This window comes from Anopheles coustani, chromosome 3 (assembly GCF_943734705.1).
Source record: "Anopheles coustani chromosome 3, idAnoCousDA_361_x.2, whole genome shotgun sequence".
NCBI lineage: Eukaryota > Metazoa > Arthropoda > Insecta > Diptera > Culicidae > Anopheles > Anopheles coustani.
This window is the reverse complement of record NC_071288.1, coordinates 5,324,567-5,339,065: the sequence shown is the minus strand read 5'-3', so window position 1 is coordinate 5,339,065 and position 14,499 is coordinate 5,324,567. Positions and strand designations below refer to the sequence as shown.

The 14,499-nt window shown below is 46.5% G+C and overlaps 2 protein-coding genes across 2 annotated transcripts; both read left to right on the top strand.

Moving 5' to 3' along the window:
* The first annotated feature begins 3,798 nt into the window (after positions 1-3,798).
* On the top strand, positions 3,799-11,424 carry LOC131261246 (uncharacterized). The gene is made up of 4 exons (XM_058263229.1): positions 3,799-3,905; positions 4,742-4,909; positions 10,132-10,252; positions 10,362-11,424. Exons 2-4 carry the CDS (start codon positions 4,771-4,773, stop codon positions 10,558-10,560), a joined length of 459 nt encoding a protein of 152 aa, XP_058119212.1. The 5' UTR covers positions 3,799-3,905; positions 4,742-4,770; the 3' UTR covers positions 10,561-11,424.
* A 645-nt stretch (positions 11,425-12,069) lies between these two features.
* LOC131261239 (SAM50-like protein CG7639) lies at positions 12,070-14,270 on the top strand. Its single transcript, XM_058263221.1, has 6 exons — positions 12,070-12,267; positions 12,360-12,532; positions 12,593-12,774; positions 12,842-12,980; positions 13,051-13,721; positions 13,800-14,270. Exons 1-6 carry the CDS (start codon positions 12,247-12,249, stop codon positions 13,949-13,951), a joined length of 1,338 nt encoding a protein of 445 aa, XP_058119204.1. The 5' UTR covers positions 12,070-12,246; the 3' UTR covers positions 13,952-14,270.
* Positions 14,271-14,499: the final 229 nt, after the last annotated feature.

Below are 14,499 nucleotides of genomic sequence, written 5' to 3'. Positions count from 1 at the left end.
ACATTGAGCGCCATAGGGAAATGTTCAACGTTTCTACGTCATGTTTGCCCTTGCCGAACCAAGCCGTACATGGTTCCGACAAGAAGTTTTCCCTTACAATGCGTTACACACATTCAATTGTAATCAAAGGTTGTTCCTCAGTAGTTCGAAGTTGTTTGGTTTGGCAATTATTTATTTTTTTTCCTTCCGTTAGAAGAACACGCCGAAGGCACAAACCAAATCTGCCGGTTAATATTAGAAAACTCCCGTTCAAATATTTTCTAGGGCAGTAAAGGAAGGATCGTTTAAATCTTGGATACGGTATTTAAACCCGCTCATGAAACGATCGTAAACACCCCGGGACGGGGGAAAACCCGGCTAATCATCAGTGCCATTCTATGCAAAATTTTCTCATTCGCAAAACCCATTGTTGCGCTGGGGGCTTCTTCGGTTCCGCCAAGCGAAATCCACGACACTGTCACGGTTGGGTTGGGTCCGGATTTTGCTTTCGCGGCCCCAATGAATGTTTTCAGTTTCCCAGTCTTATTTTTTTTATCTGTTTTGTTTTTCACCAGAAGACAACCCCTTTCCCACATCCCAGCCGATCTGGCCGAAAGGAGTTGGATAAAATGGTGTGCCTTTCTGGGGCCGAACGTGCGGACGTAGTTTTTCGTTGCGTGTTGATTTTTTCTCCACTACTTGAACGTTTCTCTTTGTTTTGCCCACCATTCCGCCACCATTCTCACTATTGTACCATTTGGAGGTGGTTGGAGAATACGAAGATAAATCATTAATTATGGTAAATAGACAGATTGTGCCAAAAAACCATCCGCGAGGGAAAGACACCGGTCCGGAAAGTGCAAGGCACAGCATGAACATTTTAATCGCCAACTTTCTAACGTCGGATACATTTTTTTATACATTTGTAGTTAAACCACAGAAAAATCCCTATTTCATCAAAAGTTATAACACGTGACCGCCGTAAGAATGTCATAGAATGTTCAATCGAGGTTCGATCCTTAGCCAAAAATCCTTAAACAAAAAAGCAATTAATCAGAAACGTAAAACGATATGTTGTGTTAAGGCATTAATTTATACGACCAGTGGTGCTATATTTGTAGGCCGATTATAAACCAATGCCACCTCCTTTCAGATGTTTGATCTGCAATTTCCATCACTATCCAAATGCAATCATCTCTACCCACCCCACGATCTGGCAGGAACATTACCCTTTATACCATAAACTGATTACCTTTTGCATCTTACTTTTAAGATTCCCGGCACGCACCTTTTTTACCGCACCAGCCTCAAGGGGATTGATTAACAGTCCAATTAAAAGCACTGTGGAAATTTGATATTCGTTTTTGCATGCCGTTCGTCGTCCAATGTCAAAACTGGCACGGTTCATCAAAGCACCGCCCTAACCTCGATTCGTAGATCTTCATAGATTAGAAGATCCGATCCAGCGCCAGCAGTTTGATCAGTCCTTCGGTCAACACCCTCGCAGCTCCCCTTGCTTCGCCTCCATTTCCCACTGGTGGGGGCTGTTTCCATCGGTTGCAACGTTGGCTTTCGTATCGTTGAACGTTCCGTGGCTATCATTTCAACCTTCGTGCTAGCTCATTGATTTAGCGAGCGGTTTGGAAAATCTCCCACGAGTTCCACCAGTGCCGGCAGCACGTTTCCGGTATGGGTTGATATTGAAAACTAAAAAAAAAAAATCGAAAAGCGATGACTACCGTTTCCCAGGAACTTGATCGGCACGAAATTACAGAAATAAAGCTGCCTCAAATGGAACACACATGCCGAATAGAATGCAACCATCGAATAATTGTCGGAACTTTAAACTTTAAACTCGTCATTATTGACGCGGAAGAAGCCAGGTTTAATCATGCTCCAGTTTTTGTTATTTGTTATTTGCCCGGACGTGATGCAGCGGAGATATTTTATGATTCATTCTTGTTTTTGACGCAGGCAGGGCTAGGTTTGAATTGCTTGGCCAAACAAAGGCTTCGTTACGCATCATCGAAAGATCGAGTGGCAAGGACGTAACACGGAGCAAGGTTTATACCCTCCCAAAAGATCGACTAGCAGCGGGTTGAGGGAGGTGTTGAAACCATAGCATTCATACCTGCTACATTTTTATGACCAATTAAGACCAGGTCCGACCGGCGAATGTGGCTGCGACGAAGACTTCCTCCTGTCGCGGGCACGGCACTAAGGCAAGTTCGAACGACCAATCGATTTCCAGACCGCAGGCGGCTAATCAAGAAATTAGCGCTGGACAGAAGCAAAAAACTCCAACACCGCAGACGGACGTTGGTTGGGCCCGTGGTATTTGTGCCAGGGTGGCGCGCCCGCCAATGCAACCGATACGACACACGCACGCGCACGACGGCTCCAAAAGCCCAATGTCCCATGCAGCGACATTCGATCGCGATCGACCACGAATGCGCCGACGAGCCCGCGATGGCGTTGTTACGAATACACTAAGCGCACCGCTTGGACTGCATCGACTAAGTATAGGTCTGATCGGCGTCCGACCGTCCGACCAGGACAGCGGTCCCCGGTAAAAGGAAGCGAATGGTAGCGCAGTCTGAGGTGGATAGATTTTTCTCGAAAACCGATCCCGAGAGTTGGAAGGAGTTCGAGTCGAGCTTGAAGAAACGTGAAGCAAGAAGAGCAGTGCGAAGGAAAATGGAGAGACCCGTAGGAGGGGGTTCACGTGGTCGATGGAGACTTATTTTGCTGTTGTTTTTGGTTGCCGTTTCGGACCATTTCCCTCCATCAACGCTATAAATGTTCGAGATGGTTTGGCGCACTCTCACCGAGGTCGAGTTGAAAATAGAAAGATTTAACGCTTGGCCTCCAGCTTCCATCGGCATCTAGATACTATATGCTATGGCCCGGTACATTAAGCTTACTGATCTTTATTTTTAAAATGTTTAATTCCATTAAATGCTGTCGAAACTTTCCCCTATAGATGCACGAACGATCAAGAGGTACAAATCTTCAACGCCACAAATGGAAAAACTCGATCACAACTCATCACGCGTAAAATCGCGATTACTATCCGGCTATGTTCCAAACATCTTCAAAGGACTACACTCATCCAAGTAGGACTTATTTGCTGCCGGCTTGATTGTTCAAAGGAGAATCTCCTCGAAGAGATCCCCCATATCATAGTAGCCGATAGAATCCTTGGAACATTCAATGGAAGTCGGAAGACCAGCAACTTGGAAGACATTTACCGCGAAATTTGCTTTGGTGCTGACTCGACATAGGTCCGCCATCAGCAACAACGACAACAACAGCACCCGGTAGAATAGCGGACCACTAAAGTCGTCCGCCAAAAGCGATAAAAAAGCGGTGCACCACGGGCGACTTTCACTGCGGCTGCAATCCGAAAAGCTCTCGCCTTTTGGCAGGGGTAAAAGGAGGAAGGTAAGGGTTGTAATTATTATTATTCGCTGGGTACTCTTGATGTTTTTCTTCTTTTACTCGAAGTCGCGGTGACTACTCGCCAGCCAACGTCTACTATACATGGTGTGCTATCCCCCACCAGCATCCGCACACTTCAAGTAACGCAACTCGCGCGCAACCCGAATCCCCGGCGGACGGCAGAGTCAAAGTGCAGATCGGGCGTCTCTGTCAGCGACCGAACCCCGGCAGCACCAACGCCGTGCTCTTTCTCGCTCACATGGCGAAGAGAGCGGTTCGGCGGGAGGAAGGAGGGGCGGCCTGTTGCTTACGGTGGGTCACGCGCAGAAAAGCAAGAAATAGCGAATCTCGCACACGGCCAGCGCCATTCGTCGTCCAACCGTACGTGAGTGCGTTCGTCTGCTCTTTGAGCTCTCGGATTTTGCCGGAACCAACACCCGAACCAAGCCAGCCAAAGTCACCGGAACTTTGTTTCCTAACTTCAGGTCAGTAGTGCAGACGGTTGTTTCAAATGGAAAAGAAAAGTGCGTGATCAGTGTGTTGCTTCCGAACAGCAAAACCTTAAAGTGCGATGGTCTTTCCACTTTAAACTAAGTGACGTTGACCGGTTGAATGTGCGTCGTATCGCGATCTCTAGAAGGGTTCTTTTACTTGAGCAGTACCGCCGGTTGTCCATTCGACCGGGATCGCCGGTGTGTTACGTTGATTATGTTTTATTAGAAAATTGGATCTGACACACAAACTCCGAGCTCCGGGTGCTGCCGGTTGCCGCTGATACCGCCTGGCATGTTCCAGATACACATGGCGAAGTGGACCGAGTCGATTCGTTCCAGCGTACAGATAGGACAGATCGCACGAGTAGGATCTTGTACAGGATACCAACAACAAAACAATAAAATGAAATAAACGAAGCGAAATACAGATGGATCAACATCGCAGTAGGCATTGTGTGGCGTGAACTCTGCACGTGGAGACGTACTTCCAACGATCACAGTACATTCATTTCTTTTCTGGAGTGATACATTGTAGCAATAGGCGATACGTGACGAGAACTGTATCTCGAATTTGTGTCTGGAACTTCGCCAGTCTGGAAAGTCAGTTTAAACTTACGTGCAAGTGCGTTGAAAAAGGAAACGAATTTAGTTTACCCAGTCGTTAAGCAACGTAAAATACAAGTTGAACTAATTGTTTGTCCGTGGAAAGTTGATACTAGTTGAATTTAATTAAGTGCTGCACGCACCGGAAGGAAACTGCCTCTTTCTACATCTCCCCTAACGTTTGTAGGAATCTCAACGATCTATTTTTTTCTCTTCCGATATAGAAAGTCAACTTCCTACCTAAACACCCAAGATGCGTTCGTTCACCGTTGTTGCCGTGCTGGCGCTCAGCTTCTGCTACGTCTATGCCGCCGACGAGGCCCCCGCCAAGGAGACTGAGGCCGAGGGTGGCAAGACCTACAAGCGACTCATCCCTGCCGACGTCTTGCGAGGTAAGTGTATCCGGGTGTCTCCCCGAACGCCAACAACAATCGAATCGTTCGAAACGTGGTACCATTGTTGCGTACTGCGTACCAAGGAGTGACTTAAAGGGATCGGAAATCGTTTCGTCACATTCCGGTACTTACGCTGCAGAGGCCATATTGGCGTGCGTCGGACTAGCAGACCATCCGCCGAGAACGGATTGCATTGATCAAGGCGCTTGTACGGGGGGGTTGGAACATTTCGATGCTGCCATCGTTGCTCATCCACCAAGGCGATCAGTTGGCTCATTACCGAAGGCCTCACCTCTTGGCACCTTGGAGGAGTAGGTTAGGCAACGCCAAGAAGAATCGTACGGCGTGTGTGTGTATGAAGTGTGGCGCATTGTTTCCACCAGATACGGAACACTCGAACGGAATGTGTGACGCTTCGGTAATGCCGCAATTGGTGAATTGATTTGCCGGACTGAAATGCCAAGCCCTGCTGCCGGGGCGTACGTGTATCCTATTGCTGCAACTTCTAGCGTACCTGCACACCAGTGTTTGCACACCAAGTCCAATTGCAGCATCATGGGCGGGCTCCTTCTTCATTCGGTAGAGGCACACCTTTTGGGTCCGGACCGGTGCAAAATGTAGTAGTCGGCACTGTTTGGCAAGCTCTTTGCTTAAGCCTCAAGTGATCATCCGATAGATTATGACTAGTTATAATGGGAAACCATTTACTGAACTGGTTCCCGCAGCGAAATGGAACTGTTCCGTGTTCCGTAATCGAGTGAAGTAATTGAGGTGGCAAGTGAGAACTACCTGAGCTTCTTGGCCACTACCCTTAGGGGTATGTTTAGTATCGGAATGTAGTGCGTGAGTGTCAACGACGGTTGAAGTTACCGATAACCCCCAGTCCAACCCATGGGTCATAGAAATCTGGCCGCGTTGTAGGTTATGTCCCCATTTCGTGTGAAGCGTTTTCGATCAGCATTTCGGTCGGTGTGGTACTAACATGCCGCGCCATTGCTTACCAAAGGTGTGTGCAGTCACACACCTGTTTTTCCTACCATACGGGATTGAGCAATTGGCGATGACGCGAACGGACGCGGTCTGCGTTTCAACAATTTAAACGCCCTGCCCACACGGCGGTAGCACACTCTCTGGGAACCGTTTCTTGATTACCTAGTATTACTGGTCCCTTTCAAACTTCGGCAAACTTTCAGCACCGGTTCAGCACCGGGGAAACACGTTCCAACGGGGCGTTCTTTTACGGTTCTAGATCAATTAGAGGAGGCGTGTTATTTGTGGCAAACAAACTGCGCTGCAGCAAAAAAAACACATCACATCAAGTAGACGTCAAGCTAGTAGCCTAAGCGTTGCTATGGCAGCCCAATGCGTCACCTTTAATGTACCGCTTCTTGGGCACAACAGGATAAGGTATTAAGAGCAACTCTCGGTCCGCTAACAGGCCATGCAGCTAACAGCCCGCCAGCCCCCGTAAAGTGCAGTTGGCATTGAACCGCTGCGGCCAACCGGTTATGTCTTTAAGCGTCCGACAACGGCGGCGACGAGGGTCCCTTCCCCTTTCGATTTCGGTTTCGATTTCTTTCGCTCATTGCCAAACCAGTGTCCGAGACACCGGGGTTTGCTAAGCATATGGTGGCGCTGTGATTAGGAAAGCCCACTACAAGCAGCGCCATGAAGAAAACTAAAGGACACCTCCATCATGCTCTAGCCGAACCGAGATGAAGAACGATTTTAATGATCGTAATGAAGTGTAACAAAGTGTGTCCCCTCCTTGACGGCGGGGAAAATTGCGTTCGACTCGGGGTGTGATCGAGAAAATCCGATTCGATCGTATACCATGATGGTCAGTGTCACCTTCAGAATGCGACGGACGAAAACAAAACACGTTTACAAATGAGTTAGTTTTAGAAAGTTAGAATAGACCACTTTGGCAGTAAAAACTAATTCCAATCACAATTTTAAAAAACAACATAAAGTACACGATCCGTGACATTAGCACGTGCCTACGGTTAAACTGTCGACTCCATAAACGCGTTAGTTGCTCTAGGGCAACCAAACCAAGAAAATCATTATTCCGCCTCTAGAAGCTTCGTTTCAGCAAGCTTCATTTTGACCGAAAACCCGTGGATTAAAAGCCGACTTTTCCAGTGTGATTATGCACTAAACAGGTCATGGTTCCGTTTCCGTTTGACATCGCACGGCATAATACAGGGGGAGGTTTTTTTTTCTACTGTTCGTGTTTCATGCACCGTGCCCACGCTTAGCATAACCGTTACGCATTGACACTGAAAATAAAAGGGTAGCCCCGAAATGCGCCACCTCCCACTCGGACTCGGTTGGTTTCCTCTGTCAACAGCCCGGTTTCCGTGGGCACATCTTGCGCGCACCGCGGTTCGGAGGGAGGTTTTTCAGTTCTCTCAGTTCAGTAATTGCTTACCATTGTCCGCAAAAGCCAACTCCCTGCCAACGAATCATCATCATCAACATTCAGTGTCACCCGGCAGCAGCAGTTCATCATCGATCATCGGTGCATCGTCGTCGGTTGAAGGTTCCCTTGGAAAAGGGCTTATGTTTCACATGTATGTTTTTGCGAGTTTCATGGACGTCCATGGGTATATGCAAACCTTAAGTAGTTATTAGTTAGTTAGGTTTATGATACCCATCTGGGAATGCTAATTTAGCAAACAATGGGTAGGTTTATAGCTTCGGAATTTATTTGATTGATTTGAAATTTGAATTCCCTGCATCAACTTAACTAGAATGGAAATTTAATTCATAAATCAACATTTCCTATGTTGGATAAATCACAAGTAAATCCAGCAGACTCTTGCAGCGTTTTTAAAGGTTCATACCCAGATAGTTTAGAAACTTCGAACTAAGTATAAAAAAAAATGTTTAAAATTTTGTTCACCCACACGTTGTCTAGTGCAAAACTGGTAATGGGCCGTGAGCGAATGGCATTTCCTTTCACTTTCGAATGTCTTACTAAAAACCTTAGCATTTGGTATGTCGGTTTTTCCATTTCCTGCTTCCGCTCAATTAGGTCCATTGTTTCCATTTTGGAGTGAAATCGTGGGCGATATTCTGCAAGCTTCCTTAAAAAATCGCATTGACCAGCGTGGTTGTTGCATTTAATTTTACCAGCAACAACGTGGAAGTGAAGGTGGAAACCATCCGCTCTCGACTTGCTATCCGGTGATACATATAAGCGACCATTTCAAGCATCTTTTTACACAAAAATGACATCATATAAGAGACATCATCAATTGATGATTGGATGGATAAACAAATGCACGTACAATTCCATTCTGGAAACTTCGGTCGATTGTGCTAACGAAAGGGTTTTGCCATCCATTCCAAGGGCCACACGGAAAACGGGCAAACGGCAACGGTTTTGCGAATTCATTAACATCAGGAAAACAAAGCAACAGCGATGATGATCATGATGGTGATGACGAGTAATACTGATGGTGATCGAGTGTCCAAGTCCGGCGGGGTCGTCACAAGCAGGGGCCACTGTCAAGGTGACTGGAATGGAGGCAAATCCAAACCACACTCTCCGATGTGCTCGTGCTAATTTGCTATGCCAAGCGTGAAAAACGACAATTTTCACCGCATCGTCTCTAGCCACCGAGCCGAGGGTTCGTAGTAGAAGCAGCAGCCGTATTCGTGCCTTTCTGACCACACCACGATTGCTTTTACGAGCTCTGCCTGGTCCCTGGAGTCCATGACTCACCGCAAGTCAAATTAGATGCACATTAATGGAAACACAACACATTCTAAACATGAACGATCATTGACGAATGGTATGATTAAAGGGCAGCTTCAAGTGAGAGGGAATTGCTCGTGACGCGATCGAAGCAAAGTGAAGGGAATGAAGGGACGCGATCGTAAACGGTTGACCATCGCCGTGGCTCGCACTTCGCGAGCATTGGTTTACATAATATGGTTTTATTAGTGCACCTTCACCGACGGTACCGGCAGTGAATGCATCCGTTCGGAAACAACTTTGTCGTTCCGGTTGCTGTAATTGCAGCCATTCGCTAGACGCTCGTCTCGTAAAAGCATGCACAAGCGAACACATCCAGCGGGAACCAGTTCTGGAAGGAAACGAAATTGAAAAGAGAAAAAAAAATGGCAGAAGTCGTCCCAAAATCGTATCCCTTACCCATTACGTGATCGAGCGGGCCATCCCCGCGAAAGTGCCACGAACCCAGACATGGCGGAAGAATTATGCAATTACTTTCCACCATCCCCCCTCACGAGCAGCAGCACATCTCGAAGATGAAAGATCCGCAAAAGGTTGTCCGTAGGACGGATACCGCCTACCACACACCGTAAATGGCGAAAACAAGCGAAAAATAAATAAATTGCTGTCACTGTTCGCCAGTTTGCTTCACTGTTTTTTGAGGAATTGTTTGGTCGCGCGGGGCCTGGTAGGATTTATTGCTTCTTTTCCTTACCAAGTTTTTTTTTGTGGTGGTCACGGTACGAAAGGCTCTCCTTCTTCGTTTGGCGTCGGTGACTCATGCACTTTTGGGGGCGACGTTGTGTGACCAAAAACTTTTTGTCGTTTTGGTTTTTCTGTCACTCTTTTTTAAAGCTAATAAAAAACCAGTTGGGGGTTAATATATATCGTACGGGATGTGAAGGTGCTTGCGGTTTAAATTAACATACATTATATCACGGATTGCAAAACAAGCTTTCGCGCCTCTTAACTTTGCGAGCTGTACACTTTTCGAACTCGAGACGTAAAAGCACTCGCTTTCTTCTTTGGCGACTATTGTTCTCCGATGCGATGCGAACGAAAAAGGGGATTTTTACAGCCATGATGTTATGATGTTTCACCCGACACGAATCTCGGGTGAGCAGAAAAAAGCGCTGGTTTGGTTCTTAAATAAGAAGATGCCCTTTTAAATTGTTTTCTTGTTTTCGCGGATCAGAGTTCCACTTTGTTTCACTTTAAGAAGAAGGAGAATTAAAGTTCTTTCAAGAGTCCATTCGCATCGCCAGTGAACCTGTTTTGTATCGCTCATCAGTATGCGAAGTTTGGATACACATATTTTGAAAGCATGCATTGTAAGGGAATTTATTACCCTTGGAGTTGATGCTCCGAGATGTTCTCGTTCCTTGTTTTTAAACGTTCGGCCCACGGGAAGTTAAGAATAAAATTAAATTTAATGTGGTGTTTTTCTCCATTACTCTTCTGTTCGCCGCTTCAGATTTCCCCGGCATGTGCTTCGCTTCGACCAAGTGTGCCACCTTCGAGCCAGGCCAGTCCTGGGAGCTGACTCCGTTCTGCGGCCGTTCCACCTGCGTCCTGTCCGACGACGCTCAGCCACGGTAAGTTCGTGGGCCCACCCCATCGGACAAAGTCAACCAACTGGAATTTAAACCCGAAAATACATTTTCTCATTCCCACGATTATTCTCACCCACTAAAAAAAAAACAGTCTGCTGGAGCTGGTTGAGGACTGCGGACCGCTGCCACTGGCCAACGACAAGTGCAAGCTGGACACCGAGAAGACCAACAAGACTGCTCCGTTCCCGAGCTGCTGCCCGTCCTTCACCTGCGAGCCGGGCGCAAAGCTCGAGTATCCGGAAGTTAAGGCTTCCACCGAGACGTCCTCGGAGCAGCCGGCCAAGAACTAAGCGGCCTCTTCCCCCTCATCCCTTCGGCTTTCGGGACATTCCCGGCAAGCGTCATCTTAATCTTCGAGCTTTTGAGCGGCTCGGCAGCAAGCTCTTATCCTAAGAATCGTGAAAAGAAGAAAAACAAAAGAAAACACTAAACCTAACGAAACAAACAAACAAACAAACAAACAAACAAAACATCCAACCGACAAAAGTTGTGCGAGTAATTCCTTTAGTATATGTTTATTATTTTATTTCCGTAAATCTGCTACTCCATTTCCATTTACTCTTTACTTCTACACAAGCCTTCTCCCATCGCGATTAGATAAACGTAACCAACCGCCACCAATCCATCCTCACATCCCGCTCCGTACATCCGTCAAGCAACAATATCAAGCAGTATATGAACAATTAGTCAAGTTTGTGATATTAGAAGTATATATTTATCTGGAGAGGAAGCAAAAACAACGCATCTAGCAGGACGCAACGGCAAAGGAAAGGACCCCCGGCAGAACCAGAAACAATAGTGCACGTGCAAAACCAAAAAAAAAAAAACTAATAATGGAGAAAACGGTCAGCCGAGCAAAGTATAGGATGAAGGAAACTTGGCAGCATTTAGTGTGCAGCAGTAGTGTTCTCTAGCTTAGCTTTGTTTGCGCCCCCCACCCACACACATGTTAGGCTCGTTGAGTATCATTTCTTTAATATTTTTTGTCATCCCAACTTGTCCACTTCATGCATCCCGTACATTTCTCCTCATTCAATCCGGCGCAGACGATCATCTTGTGTGACGCAACGCATTGATTCAGTGTAAAGTTTTGTATTTTTTGTTTTTTGAAGTATCTTTTCAAATAAATTCAGTTCGTATGAATTACAGAGTAAGCGAGTTTGGGTTCTGTTTCTTTCTGCTTGGTTTTGTTTTCTGGACGATAATAACGCGAGCAGTATCGCTATCACAGCGAAAATAGAGTCGTTTTTTGCTAACTTCATTCTTCACTTAAACTTGTAAGAAAGTTACTATAGGTAAATTTGTCATTCGGTTCTAATTACAATATGAAGATGAAATCGGGCCTTTGGGGGGAGGTAAATTTATTATTTTAGTTAACATTTTCTACAAGATTTTGCTAACACTCGTCAAAATCTACAACTGAAGCTGTGGCATAAAAAATATTCTCCGTCAGATCACGTGTCGATAGAAGATCTCGTCTATTTTTACCGCCAAGCGTTTTTGCGCCAAGCAAGCTTTTGGCAAGGTGGGATAGTAGAAAACGAGTGACATTTCTCTTGCGTATAATTTACACGATTTTTGTCAGTCTATGGACTTTCTTGCGAAATATGTGTGCTTATCGTCTGTATTGTTTAATTTACCATATTAATGATGCTTTTGTGAAGCAAAATGTTGAATAATTACTAATAACGGGCTTCAATGACTTTGGTCAACTTGACCAAGGTATAAGTGCGAACTGTCAAATTTTCACACACCGGTTTGAAGGATCGAAATAATCAAACACTAAAAAAATACATGTTTGTTGTTGGATTGCCGAATGGTGCAGAATGGTGCATTTATAGAACCTTTGAAGGAAACATTCTGGTGGTTTTCCTGCGGCAAATAGTGGAGAAAGGTTTCGGAACGTTCCGTGCGTGTTAGTGTTTTCCCGACCTGACCACCGGCCACACAATCATTACATAACGTTCGTTCCAACGATGGGAGGCGGTACATCGAAGGCAAGTGGTGATCACATCTAATCCGTTTGTTCCGCTGCAAGGTGGTCAGCTGGTAATTTGGTTTCTTCCCCCTTCATTCCGCGTTCCAACAGGCCGACGCTGGACCGGAGGCTCGTAAGCAGCCGGATCTGACCCGTTTCAAAGCGCGCGTAGATCGGGTGTACATCGGTGGCCTGAGCCGGACGTACGACGATTATGTACAGCGTGCCGCAAGACACCTGTTTAAAGCGACCAATTTTCAGGATGTCATCATCGAAACGGCCAAGTATGCGAATAGTTTTCCACTCTCGAACAACGGACGGCTTTACACAGTTTTCCATTTCAGCGTGAAAGATGAGCTGCTCCGGTTGGGAATCTATAAGAATCTGCGGATCTCGATCGACACCAGCAAGGGTGACGGTGCATCACCAAATGGATACACCGTGGCGTTTCAGGGCGAAGAACTGTCACGGATCACGGGCAGCGTTGGTGTCGAAGTTGGCCAAAACGATGGTGCTGCAACGACCGGTAAGGCGTGGTGAAAACAGCATCCGTCCGGAATAAGAACTGATATTCCTCTTATGTTCTTCCACAGAGCTGGTCACGCCGAACTTATTTGGGCGGGGAGAACGATTGAGCCTCAACTGGAGCCATAGTTACGTGCGTAACAGTGTGCTAAATCTGAAGCTCACCAAACCGTACCTTCATACGGCCGTCGGTGATTACGAACCGGAGTAAGAAAATTTCCCCACAGTGACCCCCTGGCGTTGTTATTCTAATTTATTCGTTGATAATTTTGCACAGAACCTCGATTACCATTTTCCGTCATTCATCACCATCGCCGTGGGCCAAGTACCGCACCGAAGACAACGGCATGTTACTTGACTTTTCCTTTGCGATCCCGGGGCTACGATTCAACAACAGCCTCCAGTACGAGCTGGGCATGAAGGAACTGTTCGCGATAGACAAACAAACGCCCTTTTTCGTGCGCGAACACTGTGGTCCCCGGTTAGCTTCGACCTTCCGCTACATCTGCCAGTTTGATGGTCGGGACGATAACGTATTTCCGGCGAACGGTGCATTCGTGAAAAGCACGACCGAACTAACCGGCAGCCGGTTGTCGCAGCTGGGAATCGTGCGCCAGGATTTGCATGCCGAGCTGAACGTTCCACTGTTCCTCGGTATGTCCCTGCAGCTGTGTGGCCGCGTTGGCACGATACTTCACGACAAAAAGAAGGAAGCGCTCCCGATCAATCAGCTGTTTTTCCCCGGCGGCCCGCAGTCGCTGCGTGGATTCGAGTTAGCCGGCGCCTGTCCCCGGAGGGACGGTATTGCGGCCGGCTGCCAGTCCTATTGGGCGACCGGGTTGCACCTGTGGAGTCCGCTACCGTTCAACCAGTACTTCGGTGGGTTCGGAAACCTCTTCCGAACCCATGCATTCTACAATATAGGCACTTGCAATAGCTTTACAACCGGTAAGCTTACGACGAGGACGAGTGTGTTTTGATTACCATTCGACGAAAAACTATATGTCCCTTTCTCTTCCTTCTAAGATAAACTTCGCAGCACAGCCGGTGTCGGACTTGCGCTGAGGATGGGCCAGAAGGCGCGCATCGAGTTCAACTACTGCCAGCCGCTTTCATATGAAGTAGGCGATCGGGTCGTGAAAGGTTTCCAGTTTGGCATCGGTTTCGATTTTGTCTAAGAAACTCAGACCAGGAGGACCATTCGCAATGGAGCAGATACAGTTTGGTTCACCGTTTCCCACTGCTTTTGCATTTCCGTCTTTGTTATGTTTGGCATTACGTTTTGAAACTGTTGCTTTTGCTCTCCCCTTCCGGATCGATGGGATCGGCATGGACACCTCTGTTTGATCGATCATTTAGCGGGTCAATTCCGCCGCATTGAACTTTTCACACGCATTTCCTATATGTTTTTATCCCTCAACCGATCGTGTCCTCACCCACACAAGTCAGTATGGTTAAGTTAAAAATGAATTGAAAGTGAAAATAGATAAATAAAAACCCAACAAAATGAAACTTACCTAGCGATTGTTTGCATATAAAACATAACCGAAAAAGAGAACATAAAAAACACAACAGTATCAGCACGTGCTGACACCATGATTAACAAATTAAATTCATTTGTTGACTCATATTTAAAAACAATTTCGGATGGAACACAAGTAAACCCTGGTGTTTTAATTATATTGATCACTTGCATGTATTATCAATAATATTTATATTGTTCGTT

Coding starts and splice junctions, on each gene's coding strand:
- LOC131261239 (XM_058263221.1), top strand. CDS start 12,247: ATGGGAGGCGGTACATCGAAG. Junction 12,775..12,841: donor CGATGGTGCTGCAACGACCG/GTAAGGCGTGGT, acceptor GTTCTTCCACAG/AGCTGGTCACGCCGAACTTA. Junction 13,722..13,799: donor TTGCAATAGCTTTACAACCG/GTAAGCTTACGA, acceptor CTTCCTTCTAAG/ATAAACTTCGCAGCACAGCC.
- LOC131261246 (XM_058263229.1), top strand. CDS start 4,771: ATGCGTTCGTTCACCGTTGTTGCCGTGCTGGCGCTCAGCTTCTGCTAC. Junction 4,910..10,131: donor CCCTGCCGACGTCTTGCGAG/GTAAGTGTATCC, acceptor TCGCCGCTTCAG/ATTTCCCCGGCATGTGCTTC. Junction 10,253..10,361: donor TCCGACGACGCTCAGCCACG/GTAAGTTCGTGG, acceptor AAAAAAAAACAG/TCTGCTGGAGCTGGTTGAGG.